Source organism: Cladophialophora carrionii (genome assembly GCF_000365165.1).
Source record: "Cladophialophora carrionii CBS 160.54 unplaced genomic scaffold supercont1.1, whole genome shotgun sequence".
Lineage (NCBI taxonomy): Eukaryota > Fungi > Ascomycota > Eurotiomycetes > Chaetothyriales > Herpotrichiellaceae > Cladophialophora > Cladophialophora carrionii.
Window position 1 is genome coordinate 5,113,063 of NW_008481816.1, and position 14,747 is coordinate 5,127,809.

At 55.3% G+C, this 14,747-nt stretch overlaps 5 protein-coding genes across 5 annotated transcripts; 1 reads left to right on the forward strand and 4 right to left on the reverse strand.

Moving 5' to 3' along the window:
• Positions 1–364: 364 nt before the first annotated feature.
• G647_01834 (uncharacterized protein) lies at positions 365–2,983 on the reverse strand (the record flags this gene model as incomplete). Its single annotated transcript, XM_008725233.1, has 1 exon — positions 365–2,983. One exon carries the CDS (start codon positions 2,981–2,983, stop codon positions 365–367), a length of 2,619 nt encoding a protein of 872 aa, XP_008723455.1.
• A 1,086-nt stretch (positions 2,984–4,069) lies between these two features.
• On the reverse strand, positions 4,070–5,192 carry G647_01835 (ATPase get3; the record flags this gene model as incomplete). The annotated part of the gene is made up of 3 exons (XM_008725234.1): positions 4,070–4,112; positions 4,173–4,762; positions 4,809–5,192. The coding sequence occupies 3 exons, from the start codon at positions 5,190–5,192 to the stop codon at positions 4,070–4,072; spliced, it is 1,017 nt and encodes a 338-aa protein (XP_008723456.1).
• Positions 5,193–6,526: 1,334 nt separating this feature from the next.
• Positions 6,527–7,476, reverse strand: G647_01836 (uncharacterized protein; the record flags this gene model as incomplete). Its single annotated transcript, XM_008725235.1, has 2 exons — positions 6,527–6,978; positions 7,065–7,476. 2 exons carry the CDS (start codon positions 7,474–7,476, stop codon positions 6,527–6,529), a joined length of 864 nt encoding a protein of 287 aa, XP_008723457.1.
• Positions 7,477–8,428: 952 nt separating this feature from the next.
• On the reverse strand, positions 8,429–9,904 carry G647_01837 (uncharacterized protein; the record flags this gene model as incomplete). The annotated part of the gene is made up of 5 exons (XM_008725236.1): positions 8,429–8,981; positions 9,045–9,187; positions 9,256–9,486; positions 9,545–9,652; positions 9,707–9,904. 5 exons carry the CDS (start codon positions 9,902–9,904, stop codon positions 8,429–8,431), a joined length of 1,233 nt encoding a protein of 410 aa, XP_008723458.1.
• A 2,156-nt stretch (positions 9,905–12,060) lies between these two features.
• G647_01838 (uncharacterized protein) lies at positions 12,061–13,921 on the forward strand (the record flags this gene model as incomplete). Its single annotated transcript, XM_008725237.1, has 5 exons — positions 12,061–12,195; positions 12,252–12,450; positions 12,528–12,926; positions 12,990–13,155; positions 13,252–13,921. 5 exons carry the CDS (start codon positions 12,061–12,063, stop codon positions 13,919–13,921), a joined length of 1,569 nt encoding a protein of 522 aa, XP_008723459.1.
• Between the last annotated feature and the right edge of the window lie 826 nt (positions 13,922–14,747).

Genomic DNA, 14,747 nt, shown 5'->3' on the forward strand with positions numbered 1-14,747 from the left:
GAACGGCACGGACCCCCAACGGCGCGGACCCCCAACGGCGCGGGGCGCAGTCCAGGCAGTATGTATTACTCGTAAGCGGACCTGAGGCAGAAATCTGTGCCCACTGTTAAGGGATTAGCTACTGTACTCCGTACCGCACCAAAGTTTGGTTCCGGAGCACGATCTAATCCTATCAATGGGCGACAGCCGCCTCCACTGGGTGGTCTACCGCCAGACTCCCCCTCGACCCAAGGACAATGGCAGCCAAACGGGAGGAAGCCCAAACTCGTCGACGTTTCAATACCCTCTATCTTGGCCTTCCCATCCTCAGGCGACCGCTCCTTGACTCCTTCCCACCCTGACCTCTCTCGACGCCACGTCGATCCTACGACTCCTCGTGAACCCCCACATCTTCGTCTGGCATCTGCAGGTCTCTCAAAATGTCCAATCCAGCCTCCGTACCCGGATGCATGTCTATATCCATGGAGAAATCATCTTCGTTACCTAATCCATATCCAATATCTTGCCACCAATTCGCAGTGGCCGGGGGCACTGCTCCCGAGTACGATACGTGCGTTGGTGGAAGCAAGGGCAACGTACTCGGTGCCTCATCCGGGTCCAGTGATGGGACTACCCCCGGCAATGATATGGGCACGGACATGCTGAAGTGTCGCAAATGTTGTCCATGATGTGCTGGGACCTGCAATGCGGATGGACGAGAGGTACCAGGTGGTCGAAAGGAAGAACCCGCACTGTCCCTCGCTAGATCTGAGTTCCCTTGGGCCCCAAAGCGCCCAGCACCACCTGCAGGGATATCACTCGGCCCCCTTGTGACCAGCGCAGCAAGAAACTCCAGCTTTCTGGCAACGAGGACGTCCAACAACGTATCGAGGACTCTCTCCGCGTACACGAATCGTTTCAAAACCCTTTGAGCGTCTTGCCACGATTCAATATTCAATTTTGCCAGCACCATGGCGAAATGCACGGTGAACCAGCGCTCGTTGATGAGTTCACCCGGGTGTTCAGTCACCGGCGAGGCGATGACGCCTGCTCGTGCGACGTGATGCGCGGCTCGTACTCGGCTGGGCCCATCAGACTCCTCAAAGAGGGCGCCCGCGAAGAAGGAGAACAGAAGACCATCCGTCGGGATGGGGTTGATGGGTCGTCTTCCTGCCATACTTTGCCCGAAACGAGTGGCCGGTGATCCCCGGAACTGGCTCATGAGCGCTAACAGCAACTCCAGTTGTGTGCGCAAATGATGGAATGGGGTGTACGCCATACACGGGGTATCCATATCGCGTCGTAGGACGAACTGTGTTAGATAGGTGCTCGCGAGTAGGACGCAGGCGTGGTAAGCCCGATGCAGCTGCGACGGCAGTGAGTGATCCTGGTCCTCAACTTCCAGAAGATCCACAAATATCTCGGAAGATAGACAGCTCAAAGCATATTGACGGAGTGAAAGCCAAGTATATATCGGATCAGCCTGCTTCCGCCCGTCTTCGACCACAGATGCTACGACATCTGGAGAAGCTGCTCGAGGATGATGTGCGAGTCTGAAGGCGAGCTCATTAGCTGCCAGTGCTTCTCGATGCCAGTTGATGAGCTCCAGGATGTCCTCCGAGTGGCCAGTCGCCTCGTCATCGCTGCCGAGAAGGAAGACCGCAATATCGGTCTGTTGGGAAGATCGAGCATCAAAGTTGAAAATTCCGTCGAACGATCTCAAAGTGTGTTCTTGGGCCCAAGGCTTGGGTGCCCAAGCTTCAACGTCCATGGCTGGCCGTATGGGAACGTGGCTCGCGATGAGCGACTCGGAGAGGATCAACAGACACTTCAAGACCGGGTTGACCGACTCGAGACCTCCCTCCAGGTTCTGAAGCAGACGCATCGATGCCGTACGGTGGACCTGACAGCTCTCCAGATCCTGGCAATGGAAACTGAAAGTGGTCATCCCGTGAACGAGGCTCAGCGCCTGTTCAGTGCCGATTCCAGGTCGAGCCAGCTGTGTGCGAGTCTCCTCGAGGCATTTGCCATAATGGTGAATGGCCCTGGCCCAAAGCATGGGCGTGTTCTCGGTTGGAGGCAGATAGTTCGTTATGTAACTCAGAGCGCCTGAGAACAGGCCGTGCATCATGGCTGGGTTGTTGATAACCATGTTGCGGATCCAGCCATCAGTGGATTGGACTGCTTGGTGCGAAGGATCCAAATAGACATGCGCAGGCCAGAAATTGGCCATATAGTTCAATCGCCAAAACTGCAGGACTGTGTTGAAAAAGGTATCGGAAGGCAGTCCACCACTTGAGTCCAGGCCTCCAGGACTCATGCTTGCGGGCGAGGCAGAGATGGGGTTCTTCCCCAGGGCTGCTGCGTGGTCAGCCGGAAGGAAACTGGACATCGTCATTGAGGAGAAAGGTGAGCCGGCAGGTATGGACAGAACACGGCCACTGGCCGATAAGCGCCGCGTGCCGGATTGCTGGCGAGGCTGAATCGATTCTTGTTTTTGCTGGTATTGACGGACGCCCTTGGCTTGATGCTCCAAAATATCCTGAATCGATGGAATGGTCTCTGCTGCTGGACTTCCTACGGCAGCCGGCGGAGGTAAAGCGTCTGAAATCTGTACGTCCGCTTGAGCCTGCTTTTCGTGTTCTTTCGACTGCGAGTCAGACTGCGCTGGGGGCTTTCTTGACCTTCTGGCGATCTGCATCGCATGGCTTCGGACAGCAAAGACTTCTTCTCTCTGCCTGGACCTGAGATTCGATGCGTTCTTGTTCACGAAGAGGAAAGGTCCACTGTACGCTGGAGGGCGTTGGTCCGGTGGCTGCTCTCCCGGGTCCTGGTCCGCCATGACAGCCTTTGGTTGATCAAGGATAGCAAGGTCCGCCCTGCACCCCAGACTGTGAGCTCTTCTGGGTGGAGTAAAGCTGGGGTCGTCTGCTTTCACCACGAGTTGATGGTACAGCTCTGTGATTTGCAATGTCGAGGTTGCCACCCGCTGAAGGTCAGACATTCTGCATAGGGGAGAGATGTGGTTATAAGTCCCATCAACATCAAAAGTACATATGCTTCATTCGAAATAGCAGGTTTATCGTCGAACCACAAGTCGACACATTCTGGAATAAGAGTGCACCTCGGTAGGCATGATACCGAGTTGACGGTAACTCAAGAAGCCAACAGGGTCATGAGGCTGGTAAAATGTCGCATACTTCATAAGGTACGGCCGAGTCTTTCCTGCCCAAAACCCATCCGTTGTCGAGGCGTTAGTTGCGACCATTTTAAAGTGAGGCAAGCGACCGTGAGCTGGATATTGAAACTACGAGTCGAGATCGCTGTTACCTACACAGCTGAAGTCTGGAAAATATGAACAAGGCTGGTTGGGCCATGTCCCATTGTGGTCGATACAGGCCGCAGTAATGTTCAAAACGGGGCCGCAGGTGGCGGTGATTGGATAGACGTGGAATCTACTGGGTTAGTGCAGCTTCTCTTCGTAGTCGACAAGACCCGCTCAGCGACCAGGAAGCCATAACCACCCCATGTCGACGTCCGGAAAGCGAAAGCCGGCGAGGATCATGCTGCAGTCCAGCCGAGGATAACCTCGTGGTCCCCCTGAAGCGATGAGTAAGACCACTCCGGGGCGAATGAGAGCGGCGGCGGACAAGCCACGACGGGCCCCCAAACAAACCGCCGCTCTCGGGGCCCAATGGCATGTGGCATCATTGCCTAACATTTGACAAATGTGCCCACCTAGGTTTCTGCATAACTGCAAGGCCAAAGCATGCAGAGTACGTCAGGCGCAAGACGAGGAGGCTTGCAGATCGGGGCATGGCGATTGCTGCTTTCCCGCTTGGCTCCATCGCATCGATGCTCCCGGCCCCTTGGACTTGTCTTTAGAGGCGCCGGAAAGGGAATCATCTACCGACCAAGTCGTGTTTCAATGCTTAGAGAACGAGATGTATCAGCGGGTTTAAGAATTTGCTTGTGTATCACTGCGCTGCGCAGGGGCTCATGATGCTGCTATGTCCCTTGGCAAAACGAAGAATGCACGGCTGTGCCTGTATTGGCAGTGCTGGTCTGGCCAGGTACACCAGAGTTTGATTTATGACGGCGGCTGATATGGATGAATCAGCATTTCCGAAAAACTGTTTGATCTCGTTAGTGGCTGAGCTTATGGCATCTTTGCATAGACGAGCGAGGCTTACCTCTTGAGCTTCTCCACGCCACGGACCTCATCGGTGAGCAGAGGCATCTTGACCACGTTGAACTCGTCGTACAGCTCTTCGATCTGATCAAGGTATTTCTTCTGCATTTTCCTCCTCGAATTACACTGCTTGCACTCGTTGCCTGACTCTGGAAAGAGCAGTTGGTTGACGACGATACAGTGTGTGTCGATTTGATAGCTTGCCAGCTCTTGGATCATTCTCTCTGTTTCGTACAGCGACAAGAACTCGGCAATGCAAACACAGACGAATGTGGTCATGTCGGGGTTCTTGAACTGGCCATTAACTTCCGCAATGGTTTCTCGGAGAGACTCGAGCTTTTGTGTCAGTTCCTCAAGACTTGCTCCGCCGGGAAGCCCCCCTCTTGCTCCAATCACTGACTGTAGCATTGGGCCAAATTGAGCTGAGAGCTGAGAGATTTTGGCCAGAGCCTTCTCGAGGACGGTAGGAAACTGGAGGAAGCGGAGGGTGTGGCCGGTAGGAGCAGTGTCGAAGATGATGACCTCGTATGACAGAGACTTGACCTGTTTGAGAACTTCGGCAAAAGACATGGCCTCGTCGACGCCAGGAATCTGGTCTCGATTAGCCGGTGCCATTGTGAAAGAAGGGACCACATACGCTGAACGCCAGATCTTGCATCATGTTACCCATCCCGCCTAGACCCGCCATAGCATCTTGTGCCTCGTCTCCCGCACCACTGATCAGATCGTTGATAGAGCCGTTGGGGTCGATCTCCATTGCACTGAGGTTTGTGAAGCCTTCGACCAATCTTGCGTCTTTGCCAAACTTCTGACTGAATGCATCACTCAGATTGTGAGCTGGATCGGTTGAGATCAGCAACACCGATTTCCTCGCCTTCGCCATCTGTATTGCCAATGAACAAGACGTCGTGGTCTTGCCAACACCGCCTTTCCCGCCCACGAATATCCATCGTAGGGATTTCTGATCGATGAGATTCTGGAGGCTGGGGTCAAGGGCATCGTCGTCAACTGCGGCCGACATTTTCGCGTGTGTCTGTCTTCTGCTTCTCACTCTGCAACTGAAGTGTCACGCAAGAAGTGACTGAGCGGATCGTCAAATAATGATTTACCGGTTCTCGAATATTCCAGGTGGTTGTGACTTCACTGAGACGTCTAGATGAAATCTAGGAAGAGTACTTTGGTAGATATCCGTCTATTGTGTGCAAAACTGGGATCTAGTGTCTACTGACAGGAAAGAGAAAGAGCAATGCAAGTCGCAAACCAGAATTGTGAAACTGATGCCCGCGCAGGCAAAAGATGCAGGCGGAGATCGCGAACATAACCCACGTCATTGAAGCAGCTGCCACGTGCACAGTCGACTGCGGCGGAGCATTCAACAGATTGTGCTGTTGAGATTGGTATCCCAATGCTCCGCGCTCGTCCGTACCCAGTCACGTGCCAGTGCCCCTCTTAACCCCACATGCACCACTGCTCGGGTATTATCTCGTACAACACAGGGCGGGACTCGTACTCGTACTCTGTACACCGAAGGGCACAAGTGCCAGCAACTGGGCGTGACATCCGAACTGCGCTCAAGGGCTTGCTGTTGCCGATCAGAGTCTGTTACTGTGCGGCTTCTTGATTGATTTTTCCTTTCTTCTGGCTTATTTGAGTGCGATCAAGGCGATGTGCTTCGTCCCTTGTGAACACTGGGCAATGGTCAACAACATGTGCACGACTACCACAAGCGTTCAATTCCACTGCTCTCATTTCGGTCTCATCTGTTGCGGTTGGTACTATATGTGATTCTCCTCAGCTCCAGAAACATTAAGGAACATTTACCTTGCCGTGGGCAGGGAACTCTGCGGAAACACATTGATCACAGCAAACCGCTATTCCGTGACTGGTCCTACGAGGGTCGATTCTATTACGTCTATCTGCTTATGTGACCAGCAGTGTTCACATTCTTCGTGAGTGGCTAACTTACTACTCAGGCGGCACTGCTTCGACTATGGCTTATGGTGAGTCGTTGTTCAGAAGACGTTGCCAGTCAGACCGCCACTCTAAGCTTGCATGCTCGACCCATATCTCCTCGGCAGAACTTGCTATTCACAGCTAACACAGACGACTACATTCATCGGCCGAACATGAAACCATGTTCCTGGTGGAGGGCACTACAGACCCAGCGAATTCTGAGGAGTTGTAATTTCTGACTCGAGGCGACGCGCTTACGATCCAGCAGGGCGCCGTACGGGCATTGTGGACGCCATGACCCACCTTCTCGACGGTCAAACAAGACCTCTTTACTATCTACCCGTTGATCCGCGTCGTGGTACTGCGTCTACCTTCTGGCCTATCCCCTGACTACGGCTGCGGCTACCTCGTCCATAACACGGCACCGCCTCCAACGCCATTCCTCCGAAACGGGTTCTCACCGCCAGCATCATCCTCCGCGTCACACAGATACCCAACAAGTTCCTTGAAGCCACACTTCTGGTAGAATCCCTCCTTCCCATCCGCGGCCATCACACAACCGGGCAAATCTCCCTCAGGGTCCAACCTCGCCATCTCAAGCCCTTGCTCCACCAGTTCCCGACCGTGCCCCCGTCCCTGGTACCGGGGATCCACACCAAGGATCTCAAGCGACCAATGCCTCTCCCGATGCGCGCCCGCCATGAACTGCCTTCCAAAGCGGAAGATCATAGGTCCCAACATCCAGTACGTCAGCTCCTGGGGGTCTGCCTTTGTCGGTCTCCTCGCCGCCTTGTTGGGGACGAAAAACCTCCGTACGCGATAGAGCACCGAGAGAAGAGGTTTCATCAGCCGGCCTGGAGGGCGAGGACGTTAGTATCTTATGAATGAGCGGGCTCTAGGATCTCGATGGCCACAGGTGGTCCCTCAGACCTGGACTTACGCGGATCCCACCACCCCAGGAAGCCGTTCACGTGGCATGCCCCTGCTCTCCCGTGGACAGCCCGTTCCCACTCCGCCATGCCCGTAATGGTCTCATCGCGGTCCTCCCGACCGGGCGGCGAGCGTAATAATGGCGGTGATGGCGTCTTCTTCTCCTCCGTCGACGAAGCCAGCAAAGTCCCGCTCCCGTCCTCCTGGCCTGGAGCGTCCTCAGACGAGTACGACACCATCAGCACTTTCCGAAAGTCGTACCAGGAGAGCCAGAGACTTTCGCGCAGCGCGCGTTCAAAGTCCTCAGGATGCTCCTGCTGGAAAGGGAAGAGCACGCGGAATAGTTTGTCAGGGCCGAACGCCGCGGCGAGCACGGACGCCATGATGGGGATGTCCCTTGCCGTGGCGAGTCGGACGGGCATGATAGGTTGATTCCAGGTTGGAGGGCTCGACGCGTGATACTAGATCTAGATTACTAACTAGATATTAAATAGGAAATATTCGTTTAGGACAAGTATGTGAGATCTGATCATTGAAGAGTTACAGTATGAATCTAGAATTGGGAAACAAATACGGAGCACCATGAGCAGGAAGTACTCGTATTGTAATTTGTGCTATGCGGCTGTGCGCAAAGGGGGAGGGGGTGGGGTAGGTAATTACACTGTAGGTGGGCGGGAGGCTCGTTGCTCCCTGCTCCCATGTCGACATGCCCAGTCCCCACGACTAGTCAAGGTGTCAATTATACTTTCCAACTACCGAGCGAGCAAGCTAGGGTACGGAGTACTGTACTACTGTGTACACATGGAGCATCAGAGTACGTACACAGTCGTTAGTTCATGGCTAGCCTCTTGGGCGGCGGCAGCCACGACCCCACGTAAACGGGGCTAGCTACTGTACAGTATAGTAGATACATAGAGCGGAGGCAGCTAACTACCGTAGTTAAAGACGAAAGCTATGTAATCCGCGAGAACAAGGACCGAGAACCTAATACATAATACGGAGTACTTTTGCAAGGACTCACTCGGACTGCCTCTGTTCGTCTGTGTTCAGACACCGGGATACGCTGTTTTCCTCGAACCCAGCAAACTACAGTACAGTAGGAGTGCTACGGAGTAATAAGACGTGGAATGTTCGGCGCGAATGTAATGTTCCATCTTAGTTGTCCAGACAGCCATGTTGGCCACTCCAGCTTCGTAACCAGACAACAGTGAGTCCGTACTATGTTATGTTATATACACGGTATATACCTCTCATGGCGAGAGCACCAGTCGCAAGGGCGACCTTCCCCAGGCTTCTTCGAATATCACGGATGTCGACACACACACGCTGCACACGACACACTGCACGCACAGTCGCTGCCTCTGCCGCTTGATATCAACGATCTTCATGACGGACCGTATACTCGACGTCCTTGCGGATGATGAACTCGTCACTATTATGTCGGCCCAGGGACCCTTCCTCGTGCGAGGCGTGCGACCGGCCATCATTGGCGAATCCTTCGCTCTGCGGCCCCTCCACGCTGGCATGGTACTGCGCGTGGTTGGCCGGAACGAAATTGATGCCCGTGCTCTTTCCCATTCCTTGGTCGTCATCGGTCGCCTCGTCGGTGCCGGCTTGGGAGTAGTTTTTCGTGTTGGTGTTGCTGTTGCCATTCTTGCTCCTCTGCCCGGGGTCCAGCGAGTCCATCTGGTACGCGCTCGAACGGCCGGTGGAACCGTGAGTGTTGGCATTGTACCCGAACACGGTGGCTTGCGTGGTGTCGAATTTGCGGAGATACTGATTCAAGGCCGGGATGGCCGCGGACAGGAGCGAGTAGAGCACCTCGGACTGGCGCAGCAGGATCGGGCGAGTCAGTGCGATGCCGGCGTTAGACGCGGTGTCGAAGTCGGCGACATATTTGATCTGTAGGCAGATGAGGATAATGATCCTAGAGATGGGGCAATGAATTAGCATGGGAACTGGAAAATGTTGGGGCTTGGTTCGTCCTTACGGGAGTCGGAGGAAAAAGCATAGAGACGCTTGCACTTTGCGTTGCACGCTCATGTGGAGTGGGAAGATGACGATGATGGAGAGACCCAGGATGAGGAATTCCAGCAGAGCATCGAACAGGCCGATCACAATCCAGCGAGTGACCTGCAATTGTCATCCGGTCAGCGCTGGTGTTGGTGTCGCCTGACTTGATACCATGGCATAGTACTTACCAGTCCCGAGCACCTCCCCTGGACTGCTCGAATGACTTCGGTGGACGTACATCCCGTGGTGACTGCGATAATGGACCCGACGCACCAGAGCGCGCACAAGGCCATGGTGACTTCGCAGAACAAAAGGTTGCGATGTTGTCCCAGGGCGAAGAGACGCCTGCAGAGCCAGATGGCCGAACATTTGCCCACGAAGAGGGCGAGCAGGAAGAACACGTCACCGGCTCGAAGTGACTAAGATGCCATTCTCAAGTCAGTGTGGATGCTGCGACTGGGTGTTTCAGAGACCTACCCGTGCAACCATGTGCGTATCCTGACCAGACAGTAGGGTATAGGAAGAGCCAAATCCACCGTCGACGGTCGCTATCATGATGGCGATGAAGTGTGGGAGCGCGAGGGTCTGTCAAGCATGAGCGAGGGCGTCCCATGTAGGGCTTCGAGCGTCTGAACGAACCGTTGCAGCCACGGCGAGCCAGTCTTCAACGCCCATGTTTCTGTATTTGCTCGCCAACCGCATCGCCAGCACCAGGAGCGAATACACGACAAACAGAATGCTGATGGTCAGAACGACTCCCCGGTGATCATCAGCCGTGTAATGGTAGGGCCGCGGGCCCAAGGTGGGCGGCGGAGGCCCGTCCGGTGCGGTACTCATGGTGGCGGGTGATTCTGGAGGTCATCGAGACAAGACCGCCTTCCTGGACGGACCTTGTTGTGCTATATGTGGGCAGTGGCCTGCGACCAGCGACCAGCAACCTCTCGCCGGATCACCAGTAAGCAGGCAGCTGTAGCCTGTCTTCGGCCCCGGACTCTGAATCTTCAACCACCGGAGACTTTGCAAGGCTGGACGCAGCGCTAGCGCAGGAGATCAGTTCACGTACTGTGCCCATCACCTTCTGACCTTGTCGCAAAACGACTTGGCGAACTTGCTCTTGTCCTAAGCGATCCAGCACACCTTTTCGACCTGAGACTTTGGGCCTGGGGATCGAAACTACGGCGCTCCCCCTTGCTTCACACCCTCGCAGCACGAGGCTCTGGATGCTTCACGGCTGCTCCGCTGGGCTGATGGCTCTGATAAAGCCACGCCATCGAAGATACACGCTGTCAAGACTCAAGACAGCTCTTGGTGACAGGTACGCAACAGGCGACGATTGGCCAAAGACCCTGCGCGCTCTGTTTGTTGGACGAGTGACGACCATTGGCATGAGCACCGCTTCGGGCGAGGCGCTGGGCTAGTTATTTGGGCATGGCGCCTCAGCGGTCCGGGGGCTGCCTCTGCCGATGTAACCAGTACCTTGTCTGGTCCTGAGATTGCGTCGGAATGGCCCTGATCCCGTCTCTCCAGTTCGGGTTGCGGCATGTGAGCACATGCGGCAGGCGTGGACTGTCAATGTGGGTGTCATTGGCATGCTTTGCGTGCTTGATCCCCGTATCACACAAGGAATGGCATGCAGATAAGGTACAGTCCAGCACACGCCCTCCCGCAGGAAGCCCACTTGCCCTCGCCCCGGTAAATCCACCCACACCCACCACGGGACGGCAGCTTGATGATCCTGGCCGACTTGTCCACTACGAGGGACCCTGGATGGCCGCTTATTCGCCCAACTCGCCGGGGCCGCAAGTGCCGCGGACGCCATTTCTCACATCCAAGGCCGGGTCGACGCGAGTTTCCCCGTGAAGCTCGTGCGATTTTCCACGTATTTGAAAAGGCAATCGCAATGGCATTTGAAGCTTCCCACCGATGTGAGGATGAACTTCTGCTGCAGAAGGACAAGCATCGCTATGCTGGTCCTGCTGCTTCTGGCACATACACACTGTGCTTACCATCCGCGCATCCTGCCTTCAGAGTCATTCTGAGCCGCGGAGATTACTTTCATGGACCGCGAAGGGGTATCTCGTACATTACAGTCTTTGCAGCGAGTCTCAGACTCTCTGTTTCCACGGCGGCAAAGACCTGCGCGGTGGCGTTTGCGCTACTGTGGAGATTCCCCCTGCTGGAGGTGTGCTCCGTAGATCGACAATCCGAGCTGCTCTGTTCGGGAGGGGGAGGGGCCGTCTCTTCTATCGCAACGCCGGTGGACCAGCCCCTGCATGCGGCCTTCTTGCTTCAAACGCCCTCGTGGAAATGAGAGTCTTCGACGAAAGGATCAAGATAGCTTGTCCACAAACCTGTAGCTCACACGAGTCATGCATGCGCTACTCCTCGTGGGTCAATGCACAAATCCAGCTAGAGTCGCTACCTCACAAACCCGGACACTCATATCAATACGGAGGGACGGGTGGAGTTCGTCTCTCTTCCAACCAACGGCAAGGATGGAAGGTGGGTACAGTGCTCTCAAGATCACCGGGGCTCTTGATGGTGGATGCGTCCGTGGCTTCGACAAGTGCGTTGGCACAAGTGTCTGGGATACTGATATCCTGACCGGACGAACCAATCAGTGGATCCTGTGCTTCGATCAGACATGCGAAGACACGACCACCACGTTCCAACATCACCGCGTGGAAGCTCGGCTTTGCTCCTCGATGAGACAGTTCAGAAGCCAAGTGCTCGTATCCCCTTCGCTTGAAAGCTCGTCCGCCAGTGCAAACCCGCATCTTTCTGAAGTGCCAAAGAGGCTTGGTATGTGCTTTGTCTGCCCAATAGTCGAAGTACCGAGCCTCTTTCGAGTGTCGGGCAGAGATTCGAAGGCGACTTGACTGGGGAAAGGGTCCTGCAGAAGAGCTCTTACGGAGCTACCGCGCCTTTCGCTCAGGGACTTCTTTTCTCTTCGATTTCTTGTTCCTCAGCATTTCGTGGGACAGCATTGCGATATGGACAAGTCACTCTCATATCGTATTGACCCGGCCGAAGACGTCAACGATGATGGAGTCGTGCTGGGCGAGAAGACCGGAACCGTGGCAGACCGGAATGCCATGGCGCGGTTGGGCAAAGAACAGCTCTTCAAGGTCAGTCTGCCCCCATGCGATCGGTGGGAATTATGGATTGTTGACCCTTTGGACAGCGCAACTTTGGCTTCGTGTCAATCTTCGGCTTTGCCCTCATCATCATGGGCACCTGGGAGGCAGTCCTGGCAACCGTAGCTTTTGGATTGGGCAATGGCGGGCCCGGAGGACTCATCTGGACCTTCATCGCCACATATATTGGGTTCATCCTCATCAGTCTTTCCATGGCCGAGATGGCTTCCATGGCTCCCACGTCAGGTACGAACGGCTGCGCAGAACAATGCTCCAGAGCCTCCCGAAGGAAGACGTAAACACTGACCATTGTGCGCGAACAGGCGGCCAATACCACTGGGTCTCTGAGTTTGCTCCTCCCAATGTCCAGAAATTGCTGTCCTACTTCATCGGCTGGTTCGGTATCCTCGGCTACCAGATCGGAACCACCATCGGGGCGTTCGTTGCTGGGACCATGATTCAGGGCGTCATCATACTAAACAACCCCGACACATACCACTTCGAGCGATGGCACGGAACCCTGATCGCAATGGCCATCACCCTCTGCGTGGCGCTGTTCAACATCTTCCTGGCGAACCATCTGCCACTGGTCGAGGGAATCATCCTCGTCCTTCACATCGCCGGGTTCGTGGCGATCTTGATCCCTCTCTGGGTCATGGCTCCGCGAACACCCAGCTCTCAAGTGTGGACGTCATTCACCGACGGCAATGGCTGGGGCAGCAGTAAGTTTTAGCCTCACCCGCCCCCAGGAGACAAACAGGCGTAGACTGACTAACCATTCCCAGTCGGAGTGGCCTGTCTCATCGGGATCATCACCAACGTGGGCTCCATGGTCGGAGGCGACGCCGCCGCGCACATGGCCGAAGAGCTGAAGAGCGCGTCGAAAATCCTGCCCAGGGCCATGATCTGGACGATTGCTGTGAACGGGCTCCTCGGATTCGTCATGCTGGTGTAAGATTCCCCCCACCCCCCTGGATCCCTCTTGCTCCGAGGTTTGTTGGACAAGCGAGCTACACGAGTGTGCCGTGCTAAGTCTCTCTGCCCCAGCACCTTCCTGTACACACTCGGCGACCTCGAGCAAGACCTCGCCACTCCGACAGGCTACCCGGTCATTCAAGTCTTCGCCACAGCCACGGAATCCAACGGCGGCGCCGTGGGCCTGACGTCGATCCTGATCGTGCTGAACGTCTGTGCCAACCTCACCACGATGGCGGGCTCGTCGCGCCAACTCTTCTCCTTTGCGCGCGACAAGGGCGTGCCCTTCCACCGCTGGGTGTCCCACGTGCCGCCGGGCTACGACGTGCCAGTCAACGCCATCATCGTGTCGGCCGTCTGCTCGTGCATCTTCCACTGCATCAACATCGGCTCCTCCATCGCGTTCAACATCATCATGTCCATCGGCACCGTCGCCCTCCTGACCAGCTACATGACCTCCATAGGGAGTATCACGTGGCGGCGCATCCGCGGCCTGCCGCTCCTCCCCTCCAAGTTCTCGCTGGGAAAGTTCGGCCTGGGCGTCAATTTGGCGGCACTGGCGTTTTGTGCCATCGTCTATGTCTTTGCCTTTTTCCCGCCCATGCCGAACCCGCCGCCCGTGGCTATGAATTGGGCGTGTGCCGTTTACGGGGGTGTCGTGCTCGCGGCTTTTGCGTACTATGTCGTGCGGGCGCGACACGTCTATGTCGGTCCCGTGGCCTACGTCGACAAGAGCATATAATCGGCTAGTCAGCCAATCAGTCAGTCAGTCAGCAGTCAGCCAGTCTCTTCTGAGCTGCTGTAATTTGGACCCCGTCTCCTAGGGGCGATGGAGGGACTTTTGGCAAGACGATTAACAATGACATCGACATCGACATCGACACTGTCGGTGTCATTGTCGGGTGGCGTCAAACGGAGCTGGTGGTGTCGAAAGAATATAAACCCATGAATCAGATACGAGTTCAATCCGATACATACCGGGCCACATACACATACATACCTAGGTACAGTGTTTAGCTTAGCATGACCGAGTGAAAAGTGACGGCCACGCCTGAGTAAACACCCCCCCCCCCTTTTCCCAAAGTTAGGCTTGTGATGGAATCCTGCTGCTCTGGGCCGTAGTACCTAGCTTCTCCTGGAAGAGCACTCAGCCGGTTGCGTATGGCCTTGAAGGCAGAGTCGCTGTTGCGGTTCTCACTCCACATCCATTTTCACTTTCACTTCGCTTTCACCTTCAACACACCATACCACACCACACTACATCCACACAGTGGGACGCGACGCAACGAAATGCATCAGCAACTCCTACATTACAGGTATATACGAAGTGTCTATTTGGCGGAGTTTTATATTCCCATTCAGGCCGCTCAAAATACTGAAAACTACAGTACTCCACACGTACGGCGTATTGAGAACCGCGTGGCTCTGGCGGTGAAACCTACAGAGTGACAAACTACAGTCCCTCCCTTACTGCTTCCACAGTATCAGGACATACCTCGCCGATGACCTGGACAACCAACAGCTTGTATCAGCACTGGTATACCAGTGCCCTGGGTCTCATCAGTCTC